General features: G+C 38.2%; 1 protein-coding gene across 2 annotated transcripts in view; it reads left to right on the top strand.

Moving 5' to 3' along the window:
* Positions 1-2,198: 2,198 nt before the first annotated feature.
* Positions 2,199-25,697, top strand: part of EML6 (EMAP like 6) — a 107,559-nt gene continuing 84,060 nt past the window's right edge. For both annotated transcript variants that reach the window (XM_086743741.1, XM_086743740.1), the window contains exon 1: positions 2,199-2,395. In XM_086743741.1, the coding sequence (XP_086599867.1) occupies positions 2,199-2,395 (197 nt within the window). The remainder of the gene's footprint in view (positions 2,396-25,697) is intronic.

Raw genomic sequence — 25,697 nt, 5'->3', positions numbered from 1 at the left:
GTAACTAAAACACTGCCCTGGCATACCGAATGGACGATGCCATGGGTGACGAAATACTGTATTTATGTCAAGGCTCTGTTTTCTTGAATGTCTAAAGTGCAAATATTGTTTATTCAGGCGCACCAGAAGGTTCTTCTGAGAATAAATTTTGTAACAACAAAATACAAGAAAATGTAAGAAAATGCAGTATCTTAAAACCTTCAGAGTTTCTTTATGATAAAGGTTAAATATGTTTTTGTTATTGTAAACACATTTTCTAAACAGTTTCCTAAAAGGAGGCGGGAAAGAGGGTTGATTTAGCAGTTACATATTACTGAAATTTTCAGAATCCCTAAGTTTATTTGTCTAAACAAGTTTGAGGTAGTCACAAAGGCATGCATGGAAGTGCTACACCCTATATGAATCGGAGATATTTAAAATCGCTTTTTAAAGCATTTAGATTGAACGCAGAACTGACATTTACATGAGTAAATAACAGCATTAAAAGTCTTTGCAACTGCATTTCTCAAGGAGCGCTGGAAGAGAAGGTGTTTTTGTACAGGTGTGCCACGCCTTCTGTCCCAGAGCCCTGGTATATTACCAAAGGGAAATTAATTCCAGGCAAAGGCCTTGTCCCAACACTTTAAACCGCGGCGATCGACGCACAGGTGTAAATGTTTGCTGTTTCCTGTGTTATCGTTCCTTTTGGAAAGGGCCGCCCCCTCAAAAAAAAGGGCGGGAAGAGCCGGAGGGGGGCGACCGTCGGGCCCCGCGAGCGCCCGCGCGCCCGCCCGCCCGCCCGCCGGGCTCGCGCCGTCGCCGCAGCAACCGCCCGGCGCGTGGGCGCGCGGGGCACCCTGGGAGCTGCCGCCGCCCCTCCCGCCAAAACCCGGGGAGGCGGCGCGAGGGCCGGGGCGGCTTCCCGCTCGCCGCGACCGGTCCCCGCAGGCGGGCTCCTCGCTGGCCCCCGCGCTGAGGGAGCCGCCGGTTGTCGTCGAGCAATTTCGGGCGGATAGCGAATGCCAGGCGTGTCGTGCGGGGGAAAGGTAAAGCGGTTAGCCTTGTTCTGGGCCGTTCATCCTCCCCTTCCATCCGGCACTGCCTTTGGTTTCGCTCCCCTGTTTTTAGCATTCTCGTCCCTGCGGTTGCGGCCGAGCTTCTGGAGGGATAGGTTTGGTCTCTTTTTTGAATGATCATACTCAAAGTGGTGGCTGTCTTATCGTAAGCGTGCAGCAACTGTGCTCGACTGATAATGACAATACAAATCTTGCTTGAGAAAACGCAGGAGAGAAGCAAGGAAATGCATTCCTCTAGGAATATCATTCCAAGGGATGACAATAAATAAAACAAAAACACAAGCCCCCCTCTAGTTCATGGCAAGCTGCAGTGGTTTGTCACTGAAAAATGAGAACGTGAAATTGGTTTAATTACGTAGCTGCTGGAGCCTCCAAAAGGAGGAAGTTTTGAGCTGCTGGGAGATAAGGAAAGATGGGGTGGTATGGCCGTATTTATGCTGGATGTTGTATGTGAATCCTCTCTTTCGGTTGTGTCTGGTGGGAAGTCTCTGATCCTGCTGAAAAGGCTTAGAGGACCCTGGACCAGAGCTGCCACAGCACAGATCCAAACAGCGCTCCCCCTCCCATCAAAGCAGCCCCTGCGCATTTTAAATACACGTGCATTCTACAACTGAAAAACACGGGGTTTGTTTTTCCTCTCTTTCAGTTCTGACCCAAGGACAGATGTCTGGACAAGAAGAGCACCCGGGAAGCTTTTTAGCAGGAAGCCGAGAAGGCGAGGTGCAGCGGGGAGCCTTTGGCAGGTGGTGGTGGTGGTGACGCACAGAAGTTACTTTGCCTTCGGAAAGGGGGGGGGGGAGAAAAGAAGAAAAAAAAAAAAAAAAAACAAACCAAAAAAGCCCTGCCCGCTGCTTCTGTAGGTGTGTTTCTGTGATCTCCCGTCTCCCCCCAAGAAGTTGCCTGGTCTCGCAGCAGCAGCAGATTATGGTGGCAGCGCGGCGGTAAGAGCGGCGGCGGCGGCGGCTGCAGCCCTGCTCCGCGAATGCGTTTTCCACGGAACGATCGCCGCCCGAAAGTGCCACCTGAGGCTTCGGCAGCTGGGCAGGGCTCGCCAAGGCTGTAAAGTGGGGAAGGAGTTAAGGGAAGGAGGGGCCGCGCCGGGTTCTGTGTGTGTGTGCTGGTGGGGAGAGGGGATTGGTTATCATGGCGGATCGGACAGCTCCCAGATGCCAGCTCCGTCTGGAGTGGGTTTACGGGTACAGGGGTCACCAGTGCCGCAACAACCTGTACTACACGGCGGGCAAGGAGGTGGTGTACTTCGTGGCTGGAGTCGGCGTGGTTTATAACACCAGAGAGCACAGCCAGAAATTCTTCCTCGGGCACAACGACGATATTATCAGGTAAGGGGGCTGACTTTTCCGGTGGGGACGGTGGGGTGGGGTTTAAAGGGAAGGGAGGAGAATGGAGAGCTGGCAGAATCCCCCCTCCTTGCTTCTTACAGCTCAGCAGGTACCCGGCGTTTTAAAGCAGCTCAGATTTGTTCCCAGCAGTCTGGTGGAAAGCCGGGTTGCTAGCTACTGTTGCTTATTACGATTTTTGTAGCAAAGCTTCAAAATGTTGCAATAATAACAACAGAGAAAGTAAGTTTTTCTATTGCACTGCACCAAAAGCAAAGCACTTTGTTTCAGTACAGAAATGCACTGGGAGGATCTTAGTGCAACAGTGCTGCAAAACCGTGGATCCGGCACCTTGATCTTTCCAGAGCTGGGACCCTGCCTCACTGCTTCTGGTGTCTTACAGAACGCAGGTGTAGCCCTCTTTACATTCAGCAAATCTCAGCACAAGAGGCCATAAATCTGGCGCATAGGTCAAACTAAGCTTTTTGCCTTTTTTTTTTTAATGTCATCCTGAAAATTTCACTCAAAATCAACTTTATCTGTTTGTACTCCAGCCACAAAATCCCAAGCGTGCTGGTGGCAATATGGCTACAGAAGCACAGGTCTTGCTCCTGATCTGACCAGTTTTTTTCCTCTTTCTTTCAAATACTGTGTAAGAAGTGGGCTTGATTGATGTTGCTGTCTTACAGAAATACTGATTTTACTGCATCTCACAAAATAACACAATAAAAATGTGGTTAGAGTTCAAGGTAGCCTTTTAAAAAAATCAGTCCAAAATACAGAAACGTACATCAGTAAAATAGAAAATTAACATTGTCTCTACTATTTGATGACAGAAATCTGAACCTAGAATATCCTTATAAAGGATGGTGGCGCTTCTTTGAGCACAGCAAGCTGCTGCCCTCCCTGTTCACCTAATTCAGCATGAATGGAGCGTTTTCTTGATGATGTGAAACCAAAATAGTCCCAGGTGACTCATGGTGCGGTAGTACTGTGGAAACATCTGCTGAAGTCAGAGTTTTGACACTCAGTAGCAAAATCACATCCTTGTCATATAATCATTCTGGAGCCTTGTTTACAGAAAACCATCCACTTCTCCCAGAGAGAGCTTTTGGCTGCCGTGTATCCTGGCGGCATTCTTCTCCTCCCCTTTATAATGCATTAAAGCAGCAGCATTTCATATAACACAGTGGATGTGCGTAGAAGTTTATTCTGGTTTCAGAGGCATTAGCAGTTCCAGTATGCTGTTTAAATAGACTCCTGGCTGCTCAGATCCTTCGGAGAAGAATGAGTATTTTAGATGTGTCTGCAGTAGCATGAAATTAAAGTTTTCCTTGTCATATGGACATAAATTTTGATACTCTGTGGAATATGAAGTGCAATTCACAGAGTTGTATATTACTGAGCTTATGTTTGAATTCTCATTAAATACTACAAATAAGATTTGTCAAGACACAACTACATATCTACATATATCCATTCATTTTTGGTGATGCTTTCATTCTTTCTTTTTTTTTCTTCTTTTCTTTTCCTTCTTTTTTTAATATTCTGTCATCTGAGGAAAAAATGTCCCAACTGTTATACTTGACAACACCTCCCTCCCAAAACCAATTGTACTGTACAGCTTCTGTGCCCTTTATTTTAAGCCGTCTCATATTAGGAGACTGCTTTTGGCAGTGTCACGTTTAGAGTGTACAATGGGAAAAGAAAGAATATGAGTGTCTGGTATTGGTACTTTGACTCTGCCTGTGCCTGTTCCGCTCTTTAAAGAAAACAGCAACCACCTGTTTAAGTTAGCAGGTGTTTTGAGGGGCTGCCCGTGTCCAGCTAATGCTTTGGAAAGACGAGTTTTGTTTCTGATCTGCAACAAGATCAGAATTCTGTGGGATGCCTGTAGTTTCAACAAAGGGTGACATATTTGCATCCAGAAAGCATGAGCGGGACCCAAATAACAGTTAATTTCAGATTTTAGTGGCCGAGCAAAGTTGCTGTCACATGGAGTTTAAGGAAGTAGAGAATCTCCAGAATGCTGCTAGAATATTCTATTGTTTGCATCTGTTAACGGTTCTCTCCTTTGCCGTTGATACGCTTTGCAGACCTTATTGATGTAATATCCCATGACAGAAGTATTTTTAAGTAGATGTTCCTTGTGTGGTTATCACTGGTGTGGCTAATAAATACAGGAATTTAAATTCTCGTATTTTAGCCGTCATCCAATTGGGATGAATGGAATGAATATACTTACTCAATTTTTCTGGTTTTGTTGGTATTTGTTTGCCTGAGACCACCTTCTAAACATCAGTGCATACATTTGCAATCTAACACCTTGTAATTTCTAAAGAGATTTGAAATGCAATTAAAAAAAAACAAAACCCCAAACTTGCAGATTTTGGAAAAGACTGCGAAATTGCTGTAAGCTCCTTCTGTGTTGAAAGAGTTAAGTGAATACTATTTTGTGGGAAAAAAAAAAAATTGTTGGATCTGTTATTGAGAGGATTGAGAATCCGTACATTACCTTGAAGCATTTATTAAAATGATGAAAGTGGGTGTTTGTCCTTGGTGAGAAGGTCAGATGTTTAAAAGCGCATGTTTACTGTGTTTGCACAAGTTTGATAGTCCTGCCTTCTTGCTTTGTATCAAGATAATGCAGTTGGACGTAATTTTGTTTGGGCTAAAGCAGACCAGACTCTATTGGATTAATGGAGACATTACTTTTTTTTTTCAGATTCATATTTGAAAAATAAGTTTTGTTTGTATAAGAAACTGAACATATTGCACTCAGCTGATAAGGTAGATGTTCGGAGTATGAACAAGGGAGCTCTGAAGTGTTCGGTTTTCTGTGCAAATACACTACAAGGTGCTGTGCTTCCAAGCTCTCCCGCCTTTTAACTTCATGATGAGATGAGGTCCTCAACTACCCGATTTAACTGTGAAGTGAGCCCTGCTTCCTGGAGGGGTTGGACTGGGTGACCTCCAGAGCTCTCCTTCTTACCTAAAGTATTTTCTGATTCTTTTGGTTCTTCCAGTCATATAATACAGTTCTTCTTGCATGTTCTTTGGTTGAGGAATAGTGAATGCTATTGATGAACAAGAGGATCAACTCATGGCTGAAATTAATAGCATGGTTCTGGTCTCTGAAGACTGCTGATGCATTTTGTTTGGAGACTTGAAAGACATGCCATTTGTGAAGTTTAGAATCAAAGAGCATGAAATACACCCTATTCTTCTCCCTCCTTTATTTTTTTTTTTTTTTTTTAGCTTTGTTTATTGAGTACAGCAGCTCAGGGGTCAGAAGGTCAGAATCCTTCTCCTCGCTCTGAGCTGTCAGCCCTACGGTTTACCCTGAGGTCCATGTTACAGACCACAAAGCAATCCTGAAGTGTCTTGCATGGTAGCTCTAGGTTTGACTGTTCTTGAAATGTGATTACAGCTAATGCGTAATAGCTGTGTAAAAGCATCGCTGTTGCAACCTTTAACACAGACAGTGTCGTGCAGACATATCATCACACGTGTAACTTGTTTTCATTGAGTTCAGTCGTTTGTGCTTCGCAAGATTAGGTTTCAGAAGCTGTAGTATTAACATGTGGGGGTTGTTTTCCTTCTTGAGTAATTTAAAAGTGGGCTTTTGCACCAGCTCATTGCAATGGCTGTAAGTTAATGTGTTAATGAGAGTCTTGCAATTCCTGCAGTGTCACCGCCTTCAACAAAACTCTCACAAGTGTAGGATTTATGTTTAGTATAACACTTGCAAGACTGGATCATTAGTCTTGACAGTAATTGAACACTTTCAAAAGAACAGAAGACTTTCTTACTTTTATATTGTGCATTACATGTATAACAGCAAAAGCAACTTCTCTTTTCTCTCTTGATGAAATTGTGAACAGGGGGAAGTTCTTTCCTATAATTTTCCTGCAGTTTATGCATGTGAAAGCCAAAAAAGCTTGCCACAGAAACCAGCAAAAATAAAAATACAACCTGTTGAGATACTTCTCATTATAATTTAAAATGCAATTGACTTTATTTATTTTCAGAGCATTTGTTTGTAAACAGAGGTTCCTAACCTTGAGAATTTTTTCTGATGGTGTAGTAAATAAAGTTATGTCTCCCTGTTCTCCTCTTTCCAAGAATTTGTGCAGTACTGAGTAGTTTTCCTGAATATGTCAAAACTTACTCAGAGAGCACCTTTGGCAGCATATTGAAGACTTCACTTGCACTTTTTGCATACCCGGGTTTCCTGTGTTATCTGATATGTTGTAGTATTAGGCATTTACAAAAGCACATTTTGCTTTCAGGCAAGACACTTGTGAGGCAGCGTCGCAAGAGACTGTTCCCTTTCTCAGGTCTCCCTTCAGGGTTTGCTGCCTGGGCATGGTACCTGGAAAGCCAGCCTGTTATCTAGGGATGCCAAAGCATGTTGTTTATGTAAGAAATGTCGGATTTATCAGAATATTGCTGTAAGTATGCTGGTGTGTGTGTTCCACTGTGCTGACAGATTGAGATTAAAAATGCGGATGTGCCAGTGGTGATGGGATTTACTGGGCTGTGAGAGTGACTGGGGGCCTGGTTTGTTCTTTACAGCGATCGTTTCAGGAGACAGGGTGCGTACTGGAACATGACTGCATGTTTCCTTGTCTTTCTGCAGTTGGGAAAAAAGAAGTTCGGTGCTCGAATCAACATCATATGTTGTTGACTGTAGTAAAAGTAATTTTGAAATAAGTACATTGATGGCAGAGGTTTGCAAATCAAACCACCAGAGTTAAAATATCTGAATTGTACTTCAGTATTTTCATTTAAAATTATGTATTATTATAATATTTCTGTTTATAGGGTGGTGCTTATTTGAAGGGATCTAAAATCCTTTCAATTTATGTTTAGTTATCACCCTTTGGGTGGTAAGTGACAGCACTTGTCACCACTAGTGTGGTAATTTCTAGCTCATGCTAACCCTTGACTTTAGTCACAGAAGGTGCACATGTAGGACTGCTGAAATGTAGTGACCTACGAGATAGCAAAGTAGCAATGGAGCCATCCGAGATTTTCAGCAACAGAAATTCCAGACCTGTTTCTTATGCGAATACTATGCAAGTTCCTGTGCAAAGCCATTAAAACTTGAAAGACGTGACTTTGGAATGACTAGGGTGAAGCAGAATCTGAGATCCGTGTATACTAATGTGCTTTGGGAACTCTTTTGAGGCACTAGGTTGTTAAAGGAGTTTCATGTTAAAGAAATTAATCCCCCATAAAAACTCATCTAATCAGCTCATTGCTTCTTCTTTCAATCTCAGAAAAACAGGGGAAAATGCCCTTTATTTCATGAAGTTGTGGTGTCCACTCTTTTTGCTCTGCTTGATTGCCGTGCTGCATTTAGATTTTAAATCTTTAGTGGGGCATGAACTGCTATAAATATTGGTTTCTTAAATATCCATATTAATACATCGGACATGTTGGAATATATAGTTACAATACCTTATTGAATGTGATTTTGAAAATACATAGATTAGTTAAAACTATAGAGAAACTCAGTAGGCATCTGTAGTAATATGTCTGAGAGAACAGCTATCATTTAACAACATTATTTAAACAGACCTGTCTATATACGTCCCAGTGATATGTCAGATATGGTAGTAGAAGAATAAGTACAATTTATTGCTTGTTCAGTCATAACCTACTTGTTTGGACAAGTGAAAATATGTTTATTATTAAAAATCACCAGTGGAGTTTTGAGTGTTCAAACAATCAGATTGATTTACCTCATTTTCAAAATGAAAAAGAAATAAACACGTCCAAGAAACAGAAAGTTCTTGTATTCCTCTGTAGAAAATGTTTGCATCTTTGTTATGTTTTTATCTTTTCACAGCTGAAAAAAAAAGACAAATGCTTAAGTCTGTATAAGCTAGTACATTACATTTCTTATTGGATTTGTGTGACGCAACTCATTATCACACAGAACTGAGTATCTAGCTTATTAAATATCAAGGTTTTGGTATCCATTAGTCTTATATTGGAATTTTGCAGTTAGAGATTTCTCTGTCACGTTATTTTACCATTTTTCCCCCCACTGGTTACAGTATCTTAAAAATATTATACTAAGCTTTTTTTTTTTTCTTTTAACATTTGCTCTGCATTAACTCTGCAACTCTTTTACTTGTTTCAGTTTGATTTAATGTGACTAGCAATCATCAGGTACTGGTGCATAATTCCTGCTTAACAGGATGAAAACTCACAGGAAGTGTTTTGATATGAGTAACTTCGATTTCAAATTATCTTATGGGACAGTTTTGCATTACCATTTTCTACTATAAAACTTCCTGCAAAAGTATACAAAATGTGATTTTTACAAAAACTTATAAAGTACATCTTGTAGGCAGAAGTGGTCAATGTCCATGAATTATTATTCCTGTCTTTTTTACTGACTACATGAATGTCAGATAGTTTTATCTAGGCAACTTCCAGATACTTATTTTCTTTCTTCTAAGTCTTGATTAGGTTTTTGCAGGAAGAATCACCTCTTTCTTTTAACACTTAATAGAAAAATAATTATGTGTACTTCATCAATTAGTATTAAAAACCTCACACTTTTGCCCATGATGACATGTTCATAACTGGATATCTCAAGAAAGAATTGTGTCTTGTAGGGGTTACAAATGTCCTTCCAACTTTTTCACCACGCAAACTGGCAACTGAGATTTTTCAGATGAGGAGGTGTAAGTTGCTGTAGTCTGTGCTTCAGGCTTTTCCTTTAGGAGAGAAGGGCTGTGTTTACTTTGGTGAAGATGGAAAAGGGAGCTTTTTCATTTTGTATGGCATTGCAGAAGACAGCTTCTTTGCTAAAGAATCTATTTGGGAGTAGAAACAGGTTTTCCGCTTGGTGGAAATTATTACTTATTTAAACAGACAAAAAAAAAAGTCTTGGCCGAGAAGGAACTGCAGCAGTATTTGTAGTAATACTTCCAATCTATCTCTGTAGAAGGATGAATGGTGGAACAATTTTCAGGCACCAAAAATGCTTCTGGGACATATCCTCAATGACTTTAGTACTAGGCTTGGCCCTACTATCGATATTCTTTCTACCTCCAAGTGTTTGAATGCTTCTCTGCAAAAGTGGGAGTTTTGATGTCTTTAAAAGAGTATTCTGCTCACTTGCCTACTTCTCATTTTCTTGAGGAACCTTGGTTTACAGCAAAAATGCCTACTTCTTTCCCCATTTAAAGACTCTTCTTTGGAATAGCATCTTATTTTTCATGACATAACTAAATGTTCCTGGAGTAGTGTCCTGGTTTTGGCTGGGATGGAGCTAATGTTCCTCCCAGTAGCTGAAGTGTTTTGCATTTCCCATGTAAAGAACGTTGATAAACACACTGATGTTATGAGCTGTTGCGAAAGAGACCAAGGACACTGTCCGGCTTTCCAGGTCTCGCTAATGTGCAGGTGCAGGAAGCTGGGAAGGACACCGCCGGAACAGTTGACCCGAACTGGCCAAAGACAGTATTGCATGCCATGAACGTCATGCTCGGTATGTAAGTGGGGATAAGGAAACATCACTCAGCCCTTCATCTTCAGGGACAGGGACGCTGGATGCCTCCAGGGAAGAACATCATAGTGCTTTTGTCTGGGGCTATTGGTATTGCAGGGAAAGGGTTATATGCATTCTGCAAATACACTGGAAATGAGAGTTACTGGTTTAGTTTTCACAAAATTTCTACCTTACATTCTGAAGAAACTTACGCATAATGTATTACTCAAACAAAACAAAGAGGTACTGCTATCTGTGTGACTCTGTGTGCTGGTGATGATCTATGTTGTATGATCTGTGATGATGATGATGATGATCTATGTTTGCTTTTGCAACCTCTTGAGCTTTTTGCACTTAGCAGACAAGACTAACAGCATAGTGAATCAACTCAGCAGTCTTCTTGATTCCAAGTCTCGATAAGTGTGTTGTGTACCTGTACACATTCAGATTTCAGAATTATTGCCAAGGTGTTTTGTGTGTACTAACCTGGTTTTAACATAAAATACAGCAAGTTTCTTAAACAGTCTAACGGTGTAAGGAACTCTGGTACACCGTACCTTATTGATATAATTTCTGTTGATGCTGATGTTGAAGTCTGTTCTTTCTTTTGTGACCGATGGTTTGGAATACACTGGAACTATGGTCATAAAAATAGAAACTGAAATAAACTATACTCTGGGAGCAATATAGCAACCCCTTTATTTTTGTTGCCTGACGCTCCCTGTTACAGAAGATTTTACTGAACTTTTACTGGAAATTTTCAATGCCTTCATTATTTTTAGCAGACCTGAACTTTCAAGGTTGAAAGTTGCTGACTATTAACACAGTTTATATGTAGTTATTTTATATATAGTATATTGATGCGTCCACATCAAAATTGGGCATGTATTTATGCAAAACATCTGCTTCCTCATCCTCAGAAATCATCTTCCATATGTAGAGATAAAAATTGCAAGTGTCATTTACTCTTGTACTATCTTTAGCAGTTACATATCACTTGCAAATATTAATTGCAAAATAAGGGTATTTATAACAGTTTTGGGCAAGATGTGCTGAACTTCTGAAGAATTCAGGATACAGTGTAATATTTCCCTCTGTTATTTAAAAAAATAAATGTTTATTCTAGAAATTATTGTTAACTGTAGTAAAAAAGACAAACAATAACATAGGCCCTCAGTTTATTACAACTGTACCTGCAATTAGGGTTAGAGCATTTTTTCCTTTCACCCTGACTAGAGAGAACATACTTCCTTCTTCTGTGTATCTTAAGACACAGTTAACAAAAGGTTAGTCACAGTCAGCTTCTGTCTGACCAGAAAACGTATGTTAAATGTACATTTCCTTAATTTTTTCTTTCGTATCTCTGACTTTTGAACATTATTCGTAAGGCACCTAAAGGAACTTTTGCCTTGGTTCTCCAGATGCTGGAACCTATGATTAGGTAAAATTTGAGCTTTCTCTTCATCCTCTGTCTGGCAGAAGATGAGGAAGATGATGAGGTACGCGTGACAAGTTACACTAATAGGGCCAGCTCTTTGGCCCTGTTTACACTGGTGTTGGATGTGTACTAGTGTGGCTGCATTTAGACAAGATTTTAGCAGTAAGGGTGTAGCAGACTCCTGATTCTTCTAGGATTCTGAGATTACTTTCTCATCTGTTTAGAAATTAAATATTTTATTTTAAACATCCGTTGACATGCTGTTCTGTGAAACTCCTCTTTCTCTTAGCAGCTGTAAAACAAGTTTGTAATATGCAGTTATGCTCCTGGTCCAAGGTCTTTTGCACACACAGTGATTACTGCATATGGACTGGCTCTACTACAAACTAGAGGTTTGCTTTTTTTTTTTTTTTTTTGAATATGTGACAACAGGAGGAGGCCACAAATGTCTGAAAGGATATTATCTCGAGTGTTTAGAAAAGCTATCTTTTGTTGAAAGAGCTATTTTAAAACTTTTGCTTGTCAGGCTGAAGAGATTTGTCTAATTCCCAGATATAACCATCTCAATTTGACAAGCTGCTTTTGGAATGAGGAGTTCTGTGCTGTACTCCTCATAAGACTGCTTATAATGCAATCCCTCCTTCCCGAGAGGTAAATAATGTAAATGCCTTTTGCTAGAGCATTCTCTTTGCTGTTTGGTTAAGTATCTGGAGGTGGCCTTACAGGTAATGTACCTCTTTTGCCCTTGTGTCTGTGCAGCTGGCACCTGCACTGGTTGCCGGTGGCTGGCTATATAAATTCCCTTCCAGCAACTGTAGTCCTTTTCTGTGGTGTAAGAACGTAATGGGATGGTACAGATGAGGATCCAATCCATGGCTACTAATATCTGACTAATCTTGAAGACATAACTCTGATTTTGGCCTATAGTGACTGTTTTACATCTTAATCCAGGAAATGGGTCTTAAAGAATTGCACCCGAGTTACGTGGTTGCAGAAAACAGTATTTTGGAAAAGGCACTTAAAGCAGGGAGCCCACTAAAATCACAAACAGGAATGTTACTTTCTCTTCTTAGATGCATGCTAGTTTAATGTAACAGGTCTGGCAGGTAAGTATCATTACATGGATAAACAAGTAATAATTCATTAAATGCTTTTTAAAATGCAGAATAGACAACTTTATTACCTAGTAATAGGTACATATGTTCCTTAAGTGATACGCTTTCACGACAGATTTTACCAGAACTTGTTCAGTTAGTGCTGTTTTCAGGGAACCTGCTAGATGCATCTGCTTGAATACAGCCACTTGGAAGCAAAAAAGTGGATTGTGCACTCACGTCTAACACAGATGTGACATTTATTGTGCTGGAAAGGTTGCTTATCCGAAAGCTTGCTCAGAGCCTTCCTGGATGTTTTTAGAAGATTAAGATTATTGGACGTGGGCTCAGGATACGAAACGTTTTGCTCTTTGAGACCAGACAAAATTTTTTGAGTGTTTAATGTTGTTAAATAATGGTGTTAAAGAAATGTCACTATGCTTTTTCTTCTTCTAAGCGTGGCACTTTCTCTGTCACGTTTCCCATACTTCTTTGTTTAATGAATTGTTTTCTGTACCACATGTCATGCTATTCAGAATTACATAAAAATTAGGAGGAGACACAATTTCTTTTGGATATGGGATGCTTTTGCATATAAAATTTTGTATAGAAATTATATCACAGGTCTCAAATGAAAATAAATATTTCAAATTCATTTCAAATGAAAATTTGGCGTTTCATATTGTGACAGAAAATGTTAACAAAGAATCAATTTAAATCAGGAGAGCTAATTCTCTTTATTTCCCATCTATTAAGTGGAGGGAGGACAGCTTTTTCAGGAATCTGCACATCTATGTTAGGCTCATCTGTCTTCCACCCATTTCAGAGGAGCCTCCTTCTCTCTGCCTAGAGAAGCTGGGACGTGGTAAGGCTCGCTAGACTAAAGGTGGCCCGCGTGAACATTGCTGGAGCCTGATGTTAGCCACAAGAGCTTTTGAGTTCCTTCCTTCTTTGTAAATACACTAAAAAGTTTGGCAATGATAGCTTAAGAAATGAGTGATGGTGTTGCCCGAGTAGGCTGTAGTTCTTTGGGAGCACATGGGGAGGAATAAAAGCAGTCTGTATGAGGTATTGTTTGAGACAGGACCGCTGTATAAGGGACCTTGGGATAAACGGAAAATGGGCTAGGCGCTGTAAAGAGGATAGTCAAGATTATTAAGTGGATAGGCCAGTAATGAAGTGGCTGTCAAGCAGTTTCTATACATTTCCTATGCATCAACATGTAAACTTTACATCTAGATATTGTTAAATTGGCCTAATAGCCAATAAATAGGCACTGATAGCCTACTGTATTCATAAAAAGTTTGGATGACTAAGGTGAAGAACAACAAAGTGATTTTTGGAATAAGCCTTGTGTGTTAGCCAGAATTAGTTTCTGTATTGTGTTACCTTCTGAACAGCACACTGATGCCATGACTTTTTCTGAATTGAAGAATATTATACAACTATTGCTTTGTTCCAAGGGAAACTTGCTTAATTTGCCCAATAACAAAATTTTCAGTGGTGTATTGATGTTTGAGAACGAGGCAGTAGCTGCAAAGTATGTTAAACAGTAGACTTCTGGCAATAGATGTCTGGAAAAGCTGATTTAGCTGTATTTGCCACATTTTAAAATATGTTATTTTGTGACTTGAGACTAGTCAGGATGACTAGTGTGTGCATTTATTATTGGTGGTGGTAGATCGCTACTTTGAGTCCAGCTAAAAGTGTGGAAGATTTTACATATCTGATACAAAATGTATTTTGAGAATAGATGAAAAAGGGTGGCATAGTTTAATCCACACTATTTAACTATAGCCATCGAACACAGATACCGAGATTAATCCATGCAATTATCCTCCATAGCCTCTAGTTTAAACTTATACAATGGATCAGTGAAGGTCTTTAAAACTTACATACACCTTTCTAAACTAAAGATACTAATCCTATGTTCATTTAGCTAATTGGTTGTTGGTTTGGGTTTTTTTTTTTAATTACCATATGTGCTAATATTTCTGTTTGAGTGAATTTATTAATTCAGAAATAGAACTAAGACAAGAAAATGTTCAGAGATCTCCATCATAAATCCCTCTAAATCGAAGGACAAAATTAAAAGACGGTCATAAAGCGTGTGTGCACACACACACACAAATACACAAACAGTAAATACTGTTTTAAGAAAAACTGAAGTGTTAAAGAATTCTGGTATGATCAACCCCAGATACTGGCATTTTAGTGAAATTTGCATTTAATTAAATCCCCCCAATTCTATCTAAAGATAGAATGGGATCAAAACCTGTGGTGTTTTATTTTTTGCTGTGAGAAAAATGTATTGGGCTGTGTCTAGAATTTTACCCAGCCAACTAAAAGGGAGATTTTAATTATTGGAAGGAGTATAGAACCACTGAGTCATCACAGTTGCATTCTGTTTAATTGAGCAGCAAATTTATATCCCCATTCACTTTATAGCACGAATTGATATCACCAGTATGCAGGTTTGGGACTGTTTTGATATTCCTGTAGCTTACAGATTGCAAGCTCCTTAGCTGCTCTTGTACAACGCTGCTTCCATTAATTATATTTTAGCTGAAGATGAACCGCTAACGAAATCGCTTTCGATACTAAAATGTTTCTCTTATGACTAATGTCCTAGTCTGTATAGCAGTCTAAAATGAGTTACTGCCTTTTGAAAGTTATTCTTTTATCCTTTGAAATTATTTTATGTCCTTTTTAAAATTACCTCTCATAAATTCAAGTCCTCTGTGGCAGAACACTAATAGTTTTATAAAAAAAGCAATTTTATAAATCACTGCTACCTTAAGAAAATAGATATAAAGTAATTTCTTCCTTTGAGACAGAACTCTAGAGTTTCGAGGGGATTGCATTTTTTGTTTGTTTTGTTTTCAGATCTACTTTTCTCTGGACTTCTATCAAATTTTCAGATTTATAAATTTTATTGGTTTTTTTTTTTCCTTATGAGGATACTAATTTATTGGAGAGAGAAATAAAATACAGTATGAAAGAATATAATGTTATTTTAGTTTTGTTTGCAGAGTGAGTGGAGTGCATACTACTAGCCGTACTAATGGACATCTCTAACTGATTTTGGCTACTCACCTCCAGGGCGTCACTGCTGTGTTACAAAGCTGGGAAGGAGGCAGTAGAGCTGGTATAAGCAGCCGGCAGTATCGCTGTAATAGAATCTATGGAAGAGAATTCCTCTCTTCTTGTAGCAAGAAAATACAGAAGTTGATAAATGCCAGTACTGTCTTAAGGCTCTTAGCAAAATATGACCTACTGGTTTATTGTCTGCTCTGTAGATGTGGAGAAGACTTTTAGAATAATAAATCTTTAAAAGCACATATGGCAAAAGCCTACAGTTTTCAACTCTTGCACCAAAATAGATATGTCTGTGTATATTTTAACAATTTTTTTTGCAGTATAGATTACTGAAATTATAAATAATAATATCATGCATTGTACAGGAAATCTATGGCTTGCATTAACAATGAATGCCAGGAATGGGATAAGTTTTTGAAGAGCTTGTCCACTGTATTTTTTAGCTTAGGTTTATACTCAAGAATTAGATCTTATACTTTTTTTTTTTTTTATGTAGGTGTCTAGCATGGATGCAGTTTCATTCTCAAAATTCTTTTACAGAGAGAGGATATTTTGCTCAGGAAACTTGTAAGAGAAGAGAAGAGCAAGTAGACAGCTGAACTGTATACAAGGACACATGAAATCCGCTTTAAAAGCTTGTATTTTTTTAAAGCTCTGAAACTAATTAATATCTTAAATCAGTAAAGCAGAGGCCTGTTTCTTTATGGCCCTGCGCACAATTAAGTCCATTGCTGTTTCACACTGCTGGCTATCTGCCATCGTATGGTTAAAGCTGGGAAGTCCGCTAAACCAAACTGAATGCAGTTGTTGAGCTCATTTTATTGAAATGGCGCTCCCCTAATCTTAAATTGGGTTTATGCTCAAATATTCTGTTCAGTGTTAGCCTGCAAGTATCGTATGAGCTATCAGCAAAAGCCGCTTTCTTTGTGTATGGGGAGGGTGTAATGCTTTGTCTACTGGGGCGAAAGTAAATAGAAAAGAAGGTATGAAGGGGAAGATACATTTTATTCTTCAGATGAACCTGGCATTTGTGGTATGAAGCCTACTTTCTCTCCTACTGTGATGTAGATGGCGAAAACCCCTGTAACATCCATGATACCATAAACTAGAGAAAAATCAGAGTATTAGAAAATGACAAGCAGTAAACCAGATTATAACTGCCTGAAATGACATGCTGCCGGTTACATAATGGCATGAAACTTCAGTGTCTCTCACAACACTGAACCGAAAATACAGCAAAAAGGTCTCTGGTGAGACCTGCCCTCTGTGATTTCACAGAAAACAGAACTCCAGGTTCAGAATCTCTGCTTTGAACAGTTGGCTAAAAAGTCAAGAGAAAAAGAGAAATCATGATAGGCAAGAGAATGAGTCATAGTACTTACATAAAAACATAAAAAGTAATAATTCCATGTCTGTTTATATAACTACTGGTATTAGTCTCACAAAAAAAAAAAAAAACAAAAACAAACCAGGTTTAAAAGGCATTCTTTGGATAACTGTAATCTCTCTCAAATACAACATTTTGTGGATTTTCATAGTGTAATAACTTTACAACTGCTCTTTCACATTTGTATCTGTGACTGGCTGCACATCTAATAAGACACAGGTAAAATTAATAACCATATGTATAATTAATAATTGTGTCTTGCATAAAGAGATACATGTGTTTTGAATAATAGAGGTGTCCTGTATTATGAGGGTGCCTAGTGCAGCCAGTTCTACTGAAGAAAAAATAAGCTGAAGCAGTTTGTGAATATCTCTTCTAAACACATGATTCACCAGAACATGAAGATTAAAGAAAACTTCCAATGACACTCTGGTTCCTCAGCAATTTAATACTGAACATTTAATCTACTGTTTCTTATGTAAAATATTAATTTAATTACATTACATTACTTTTTCTTTGAAACTTACTGTATTTACATTTTATAACAATTCATTTTAAGCAACCATAAAGCAATCTTGTCAACATTGCTTAACTCAAGATAAGTTAATATCAAGTCAGATTGTGCATGTAGCCTGTGGGCTTTGAAAGAGTGTGGCAAGTGTTTCCGTAGTTTATTTCCATTATCTAGCTTAGGTGCTACTTGAGAAACTGAAGTCTGGAGCCTAAGTTCATTTGGTTGTCAAAGGAGAACTGTTTCCAGGCAGGTAGTTCAAACCTTTAGCAAGTGTGCTGCCTAAAATAACCACAGGTGGAGGTACTGAATGATTTCCCTTCATGCATTTTTTCCAACTATTAATTCTGTAGCCAGCACAGACGAGAAGTTATCTGATTCAAAGAACATGCTGAATTTCCAAACTCCATCTTCGGTTTTTTTGCTATTTCTCTTATCTTTCTGTGGAGTTACCACAGATGTAAATTGCTTTTCAGCTATCCTGGTGGCTCTGTGGGCACTACCTTATGCGCTAACATAGGAATTGCTCTGTTAACACAGATGGATCATTTCAAAACTTTGGAAGTAAATTAATCTTCAATGTCTAAAATTTCTAGAAAATACTTGCATTTTCAGGGCTTATTTGTATGCTATGACGGAAACTAAGATGTAGATCTTTAACTGTAAAACACTACACAAGAAATCTAAAAATCTTTATGCTTTTCCAAAATCTTTACCTTTTACTAATGTAACTCTGCTGAAAGTTTTAATACAAATTTCTGTGATTTGGTGGACATTGAACCTAGCCCTGAACTGCATTATTTTAATATTGATGATAAAGCTCTTCTCTTTTAAATCATCAGCCTGAAATGTCATTCAAATTAGGCTGTGTTGGTGATAAACCAAACTGCGAGAGATGGTAGGAGTCCTGCTGTATGTAAAGACTCCTGTTTTAACTGTCTATATGTTATACACTCTTAGTGTGTTGGCTAGCAGTGACAGCACTGACTCTGCATGCGACCCGCACTGTTCTTCGAGTAGACTGGTTAGACTGAGTTCAAAACAAGTGAAAAAGGCTTTACATTGTATAAATTGGCATGCTAGATCTTGGGTGAGGAGAGGAGATTCCCTTTCAAATGTCTGGTGAATACAGGAGTGTGATTAGTCACGCGAGGAAATCTTAGATCTACACAGAAGATGGGGGACAGCTATTTATTTTTGTAAATATCTATCTTAAGAATATTTTAAATCTGAATGGAGAGTATTTTTCTTCGAGAGTTGGCATAATGTGAGATATAATATGATTTTTCTGTAGGAGACCTGAGTGCAGTGTCCATTTATCTGAGCAAGGAATGTTTTGGTATTTTTTTTCTACATCAGTATAATTTTACAATTATATTTCTATTAACTCTTAGACGTGGTGATGGGTTATACAATAATTTAAATTAGGAACAACCATGATATTTTGTTTTTCAACAGAGGATAGATTAAATCAAGTATGCATAGACTGCTGTTAAGTAAGCCTGCTCTTTAGAATGCACTGTTTCTTGCTGTATTAAATAGTTTTTTGATGGAATTACTCTGAATGTGCTCTGTACCCAGTGTATTGCGTTTCACGTTTTCCCTGTGGTATCCATTATTTTTCATTTTGAATCTATGGGACTCCCTAATGCCTAGAGGTAAATGTTCTTTTACTTTGTCATTTAGTTTGGTATGAATTAGTTTATACACGGTGACAGTTAAGCGCACTGCACAGATTTTTTTTCTGCCTTCTTCCTCCCTATCGGATATAACTAGTTAATCGGCCTCACCCCCTGAAACTGAGCATTTTCTGCAGCTGTCACAGGTTACTGCCAGTTGAGCTGTGGTTTCTGTGTACTGAGCCACCTCAGTCTTTTGTCAGGATTGTGTTACAGCTTTTTTATTTTTTTTAATATACACACACATATGTGTATATATATATTTATATACACATGTGCGTATATATATTATTATACAATTATATAATGTGTACCTAAGATATATAATGAGATATATATTTGGCTTTCAGATGAATTCTTGACTAAATATTTTACATAAATGTTCAATATTTTAAAAAGTCCCACACCTCTATTCCATGTTACAGCATCTTTTGTGTGCTTTGGATTTATGGACGACTGAGCTGATCACAGCCACAGCCTATGCAATTGCAAGTTATCTCTGGATGCACAAGAATATGTGCCTCCCAGAAAGATGTGTGTTCATATAGCAACGAATTTGGGAATGAGCCTTCCTTCAGCTTTCCAAAAAGCCTGTTTCACCATAATTTCAGATCAATACTATTAGAACTCTTGACAATGAACTTACACTGATTGTGGCCACCCCTGGATTACTCCTTTTACCTTCTGAACGCTTTCCCTTCTGTCTTGGTGGTAGCAGTGAAGAGTGATGCTGTCCTTCATTCAGTTTATGAAGGTACCGGACTCAAACCTGGGATTGCTAAGCAGTTGGAACTAAAAAAAGATGTTCAATATTGTCAAATCTGAAATTTTTCTGAATTGTGACAGAATTTTAGGCTCCTAGGAGACATCACCAGTAAAAAAAACCAATAAGCTCTTGAATTGTGACAGGAGGGGATTTTGTGACACTGATGTGTGATACATTTTTTTTTTTTTTTTTAAAGAAAGCGATAGTCACCAAAAAAAAGTGATAGTCACAACCATGGTTTGTTCTTTGGCCTTTGGTCTACTGGCTTTATAACAACATGTCCAAATGTAGTTTATTAGTAATAGCATATTACCAATAAATCACAAACAGAAGAGCTTCACTATATTTCAACATAAATTTAAGGCATAAGCATAATACATTACGTTCTTCTCAGGAGATCAGGGAGATTTCTAGCTCCTATTTCTTTCTGAAGATAGATCATAGCATTTCACATGTCATTTCCAGTTAACTTCTCTACTGATTATTCCTGTGGGAATGTTAGCATACTCTTCCTAACATGTTATATTGCAGTTTTTCCTCTGGCTCCCTTGGGTCAATTAGCTACAACTAGTTTCCCGTTACCTTTGGCACCCACCAACCCAAATGGAATAGCTTCACTGGAACTAAAACAAAAATACATTTGTCTCTTTGCTATTTTGTTCTTGGATTGCTCACTGATGTGGGACTTCCCAGACTCAATTGTTCATACAATGTGCCAACATATTTTATCTTATTTTGATAACTTTAGCATATGTCTTTGATCAGCTGTTTCAGAAACCATTTAAAAACCCCCCAGGTATTTCGTTCCTAGAAAAAGTTGGCAGCATATCATTCGTTTTGAACATCATTTTGTTGTTAATCATTTAATCTTTATTTTTCTTAATTAGAAAATTCATTTGTATTTTAAAATACACTTCTCTTGATTTAATAGTTTCTCCTTTTTTCTCAAATTATACTTCTTACATTGTAAGAAGAACGCTCAGCTGACACAGTGAATAAAAATGAGCGCTTGTGGCTAGCTGTTAGGGAGATGACTTCATAGTTATCAATCAAACTCCTACGCAGCTGCAACAATCTGCTTTGACTGATGACCCCATAGTCACCTCCCTAAAGGCTGCCTGAAGGTCCCTCTACTCTGCGCTAGCTCAGAGACATTCTTTGACTCATATGTGGAAAGTTTCCTTATCTTATTCTCTCTTAATGCTCTTCAGCTTGCATCTTGTTTGTTTGTTTGTGTTTGTTCTATTTTCACTCTCCTGTGTAAATCTAGAAGAATTTCTAGAATGCTAGGGTGGAATGCTAGGGTGACAGCGGATTGGTGTCAGGCCACAGTGCTAGAGACCCTGGAGGTACAACAAGCCGAGTGGCAATCAGCCACTCCAACTCTCCATCACTTGCAGAAGCTCTCAGGAGAATGCTGTCTCTCAGTATTTTCACCTTTGTAGAAGTAGAGAAAATAAAGCCCATCAGAGTTCCCTTCTCTACTCTAATATGAACTTAATACAAATATAAGTATCTCGGAAAATAATTTCCTTGAAAGTTGTTTGCGTGCAGTAAGTACCGTTATGCAGATTTCCAGGAAAGATGACTTTCCCAGAAGTGTTGCAGAAACTATTGGCATTAGTCTGTCCCACACCTCAGTGGCTGAGCTGTTTTTTCCAAAATATCTAAAGTAGTATAAACCACAAAGAAATAATGGAACATCTTCCCTATTTCTTAATGTCCCTAGTCTCTTGCAGTTTCAGTGTATGTTGCTTACATTCAATTGTGCATCAGAAACTAGTGAAATGTTTGCCTTGTTCACCAATAAAACTGTTTCTCTTGAAGAAGAGACCTGGTTTCTTTTGAAGATTGTTTCCAAAATATTCAACTGAAACCTTAGAGAGATCATGTTTATACGTAACAAGCTGTTTCAGTCTGGCTGAGAGGAACTGTGACTCAAATGTGTGTATTTTCTGTAAAGAGATTAAATGGAAATGTAAAAAGGATCCTCTTCCTAATCTTACCATATAGATATGAAGGGGGTTTTAAAACGAGGAATCATTGGAAAAAAACTGTATGACAACCTGGTTTTCTTTAACACTGTTGAACTGCACCCGGAGGGGTATTTAGCTTTGTTCCTAATGCATATAAAATAACTGAATATATAGATTTATTCTGTTGCGGTCAAGAAACCAACAAGGGGTGACAGCCTGTTGGTCCTCATGTTTACAAACCAGAACTGGTCAGGGTTGTTAAGGTTGGGAGCAGACCTGGCTGGAATTCAGGATCCTGAGAGATGGCAGCAAGGCAATTAAGCAAGATCAGAAACCCAGACTGCAGGAGAGCAGACTTTGGCTTTTTCAGGGATCTACTTGGCAGAATCCTGTGTATTAGCATATGATAGACATTGCTATCGCTCGTCTTTCAGTTTTATGCTTTTAATTTCATAGATCTTAGTTTCAAGTCTTTCTGAAATGCAGAGCAACTACTTGCTTTAATATTGATAGACCATCATGTATAGTTTAAAAAAATTTTTTAAAAAGAAGGTCCAGTGAGCTGTCATTTCAGCCAAGGAAGATAACATGAATATTATTAAACTTAAATGCAATCATTTCAGTCATTTTCCAATTATATAAATAATATATGGTTATCTAGTGCTATGTAAAAAAATTATTCTTTTTTTTTTAAAGTGTATTCCAGTCAGGTTATGAAGCTCATTTCCAAAGTAAAAATGCAAACATTTCTGAAGATATTTATGACTTCATTATGAGATCATAAAAGACAAAGTATATAATTTTACTATTTAAATATTTAAGTAATTAACATGGAATAATGCTTTGGCTTTCATTATTTTTTTAACTCTGAGATGATTACAGATCTTTTTTTACTTATTCCAGCTGCTTGCATAATACAAAAATAAAAGCAAATTTATGCAAAATGACATTGCACAAATTAACATACACTGAAATTCTAGTTGTTTCTCAACTACTCTGATATTTTTGCAAGAGAGAGAAGAATGTGGATAATGTCACACATCAGTCAGATGTATTAATATTTTGCTCTCAAAATTACAAGAGTAATCAGAAAATATTGCTGCCTTTATTTCTGGCTGAGCTGCAAGTGTATTAGTGCTGCAGACTGTAGTGTTCCTGGAGATATTTTAAACTAGCTACCATAGGTACCGCTAGCACAGAATTCAAAAAGGGCAAACTTACCCTTCGTTTTATTATTCCTTCTATGGCAAATCTGGGAATTCCTCCAATGCACTGTTACTTAAAATATGTCTGCTTCCCATTTTATCTGTTTGCCTGTACTGAGAGCACAACACGAGGTATGAATACCCAAAGCAGCTTAGAAGCTGTTTTGCAACACTCAGTTTTAAAACCTATACCCTGAGTATGCTCAATATGTGGTATGTCCCATAGATCCTATAGATACAGTAATTTGAATTAGGCAGATTTATTGTATTCAAATCTTAAATTACATTTCAATATGCACTTAAAACATTATGATTGTGTAAAAATTATTGGGAAGAGAGCATTTTAATTAATTTCACTTCTAGCGGTTGTATGTGGTGTCATACGCTTCTGTTCTGAAGCTGATGAAGAATGAAATCTGTATATAGTTCTTCTAGCGGTGCAGCCAAAGCTGGGAGCACACCAAGTAAGGCAACTTTGCTGTATAGCCTTTTCCCTTACGGAGTTTCACATTTATGAATGCAGAGCCAAATAATATGTTTGGCTTGCTTCTTGAGAAGATGCGCTGGGCACTGTCATCCTCTTCTTTGACTTCTTCTGGTGAAGTATGGCTGTCCACGTAACATGAGAATTTTAATTGTCATTGAGGTAGACAGCTTGAGCATCTTTGAACTTTCTTACCTATCGTTTCTAGTGCTTTTAGCAATACTGATTTATGAAGCCTCCCTTTGCAGGGTAGAGACATTTGGGAGAAGTAGATTCTGCTGTCAGCTGCAGCAGGGGAGCTGGTGAATCTCGGTGGCAGAGCAGAGGCAAGGGATGTCTGATGCACCTGCATCTTGTCTCTTATACAGGATATGTACCATGGGCTGCCTTGGATATAGACTGTGCACTAGTTTGCGTGTGCGTGCTCTTTATGTTGTATATACGTTATCATGTGCATCTGTATAGTCTTAATACGCTTACAAACAGTTATCAAAAAGATTAAAGGAAATTTGCGTGTTCTTCCTAAATATCGTTAAAATACTATGTTGGTATTAACTCCTGATTTCTTGAATTAAAGTCTCGGGAATAGGCTTTTATATCATAGAAATCTAAGAAGTAATTTGATTTTTCTAATCCCAATGAACTATAGGGTTTTTTTTGTCTGAAAGCATTGCTCATGCCCACATTAGCCTGAAAAAAATAAATTTTTAGAGCTTATACAGTCTTCTGTGGGATTTCAAAAGGCAAAAGCAAAGAAAGATTTTACTTTGGATTGTGTAATTAGTATTAATATTTACATTTGAGGCTGCCTCTTTCTTTTACTTGGTTAGACAGTGGGTTGATGGAATAATATAATTGACTTTCTAATGGAGTTTCTAACTCCTCAGGCAGTCTCCTTTTGTATGGACCATTGCACTAGGGTGAACTTGATGTCCTGAGTAACTGATAAAGCTATTCGCTTTTTTGTCCTTTCATTCTTTTTATTATTTTTTTTTTAAGGGAAGCATAAAAAGTACTTACATAACATGGCAGCAAATGGCTTAGAGGAAATATTCAATATCACAGGAAAATAGTAAGGGTTAAAAGTAAATTAAAAGTGGAACAATTAAAACATTTTTGGGGTGACTATACAAAGTTTATTTTAATATTAAGCATCATAAAATTATTCTAATACATAAAAATGGTCCGTGAACCAGGAAAGACATCAAAAAAGAAAACAAACCTTTTCCTGATTACAGTTTCTATATACAGTTAAGTTCTAAAAATGACCAAAGTGAATGTCTGTCTTTCATCAGATACAGGTGACAGAAACTTGTTTAACTCACATAATTTTGGGGTTTTGCGCCTCTGTGGTAAAGGGTAGTATTTTCATACTCTTTTAGTGATTTCTGTAAAGACAAACTCAACAGTATTTGTATGTGTTGAGTGAAGGAAGGTTTTTAAGGGCTTTTGATGTGTTTATCTAGTTCTTACAGTATTTTTAGTAGTTTTAATAGGAAATGTAGGTGTCTCATGTTAGCCAGTGTCCTAAAATATAACTGTTAGAAAAACTTGGCAGACTTTTACTCGTAAATAAATTTGGGAAAATGGCAGTTTATTGAAATACTTTTAGCGACGATTCTCAAACTGACAAAAGCCACAGGTTATATGGCGTAGATGTGGCCACCATTTATCTCCAGTTTGTGAAGCCGTAACTTTACATTTCCTTTCAGAGATATATTTGGTATCTGCCCCTGTGTCTAGCGGATATATTTATATGTGCTGCCCTCAGGAAGAAAGGGTGCTTCCTTTATTATTGTGATGAAGTTCACAATATATTTTCACAAGTGGAGCAAAATACATACCATCCTTCAGCTTGAGCAACAGAGTTTTGGAAACATTTTAAATAGCTGCAGGCAGTGCCATGAGCCAAATTCCCATTAAAATGGTGTCCTTTGGTTACTTTTGATTAATAAGGGGTTTATTTCAGTATAAGGCTTCAAAATGAGCTTCCTTTTCAGAGACATCTAGAAACCTCATCTTGGCAAAGCGAACACTTAAACTACATGAGGTGGTGTCGTAGTTCAGCCTCAGTCGGGGCCAGACTACGCAGTCTCTCTCTCTCGCTCCCCCCACCCTCCAAGAGAATGGGGGGAGACGATATAAGGAAAATG

Source organism: Chlamydotis macqueenii, chromosome 3 (assembly GCF_036417535.1).
Source record: "Chlamydotis macqueenii isolate bChlMac1 chromosome 3, bChlMac1.mat, whole genome shotgun sequence".
Classification (NCBI taxonomy): Eukaryota; Metazoa; Chordata; class Aves; order Otidiformes; family Otididae; genus Chlamydotis; species Chlamydotis macqueenii.
The sequence above is the reverse complement of the archived record's forward strand: the minus strand, read 5'-3'. Positions and strand labels throughout refer to the sequence as shown.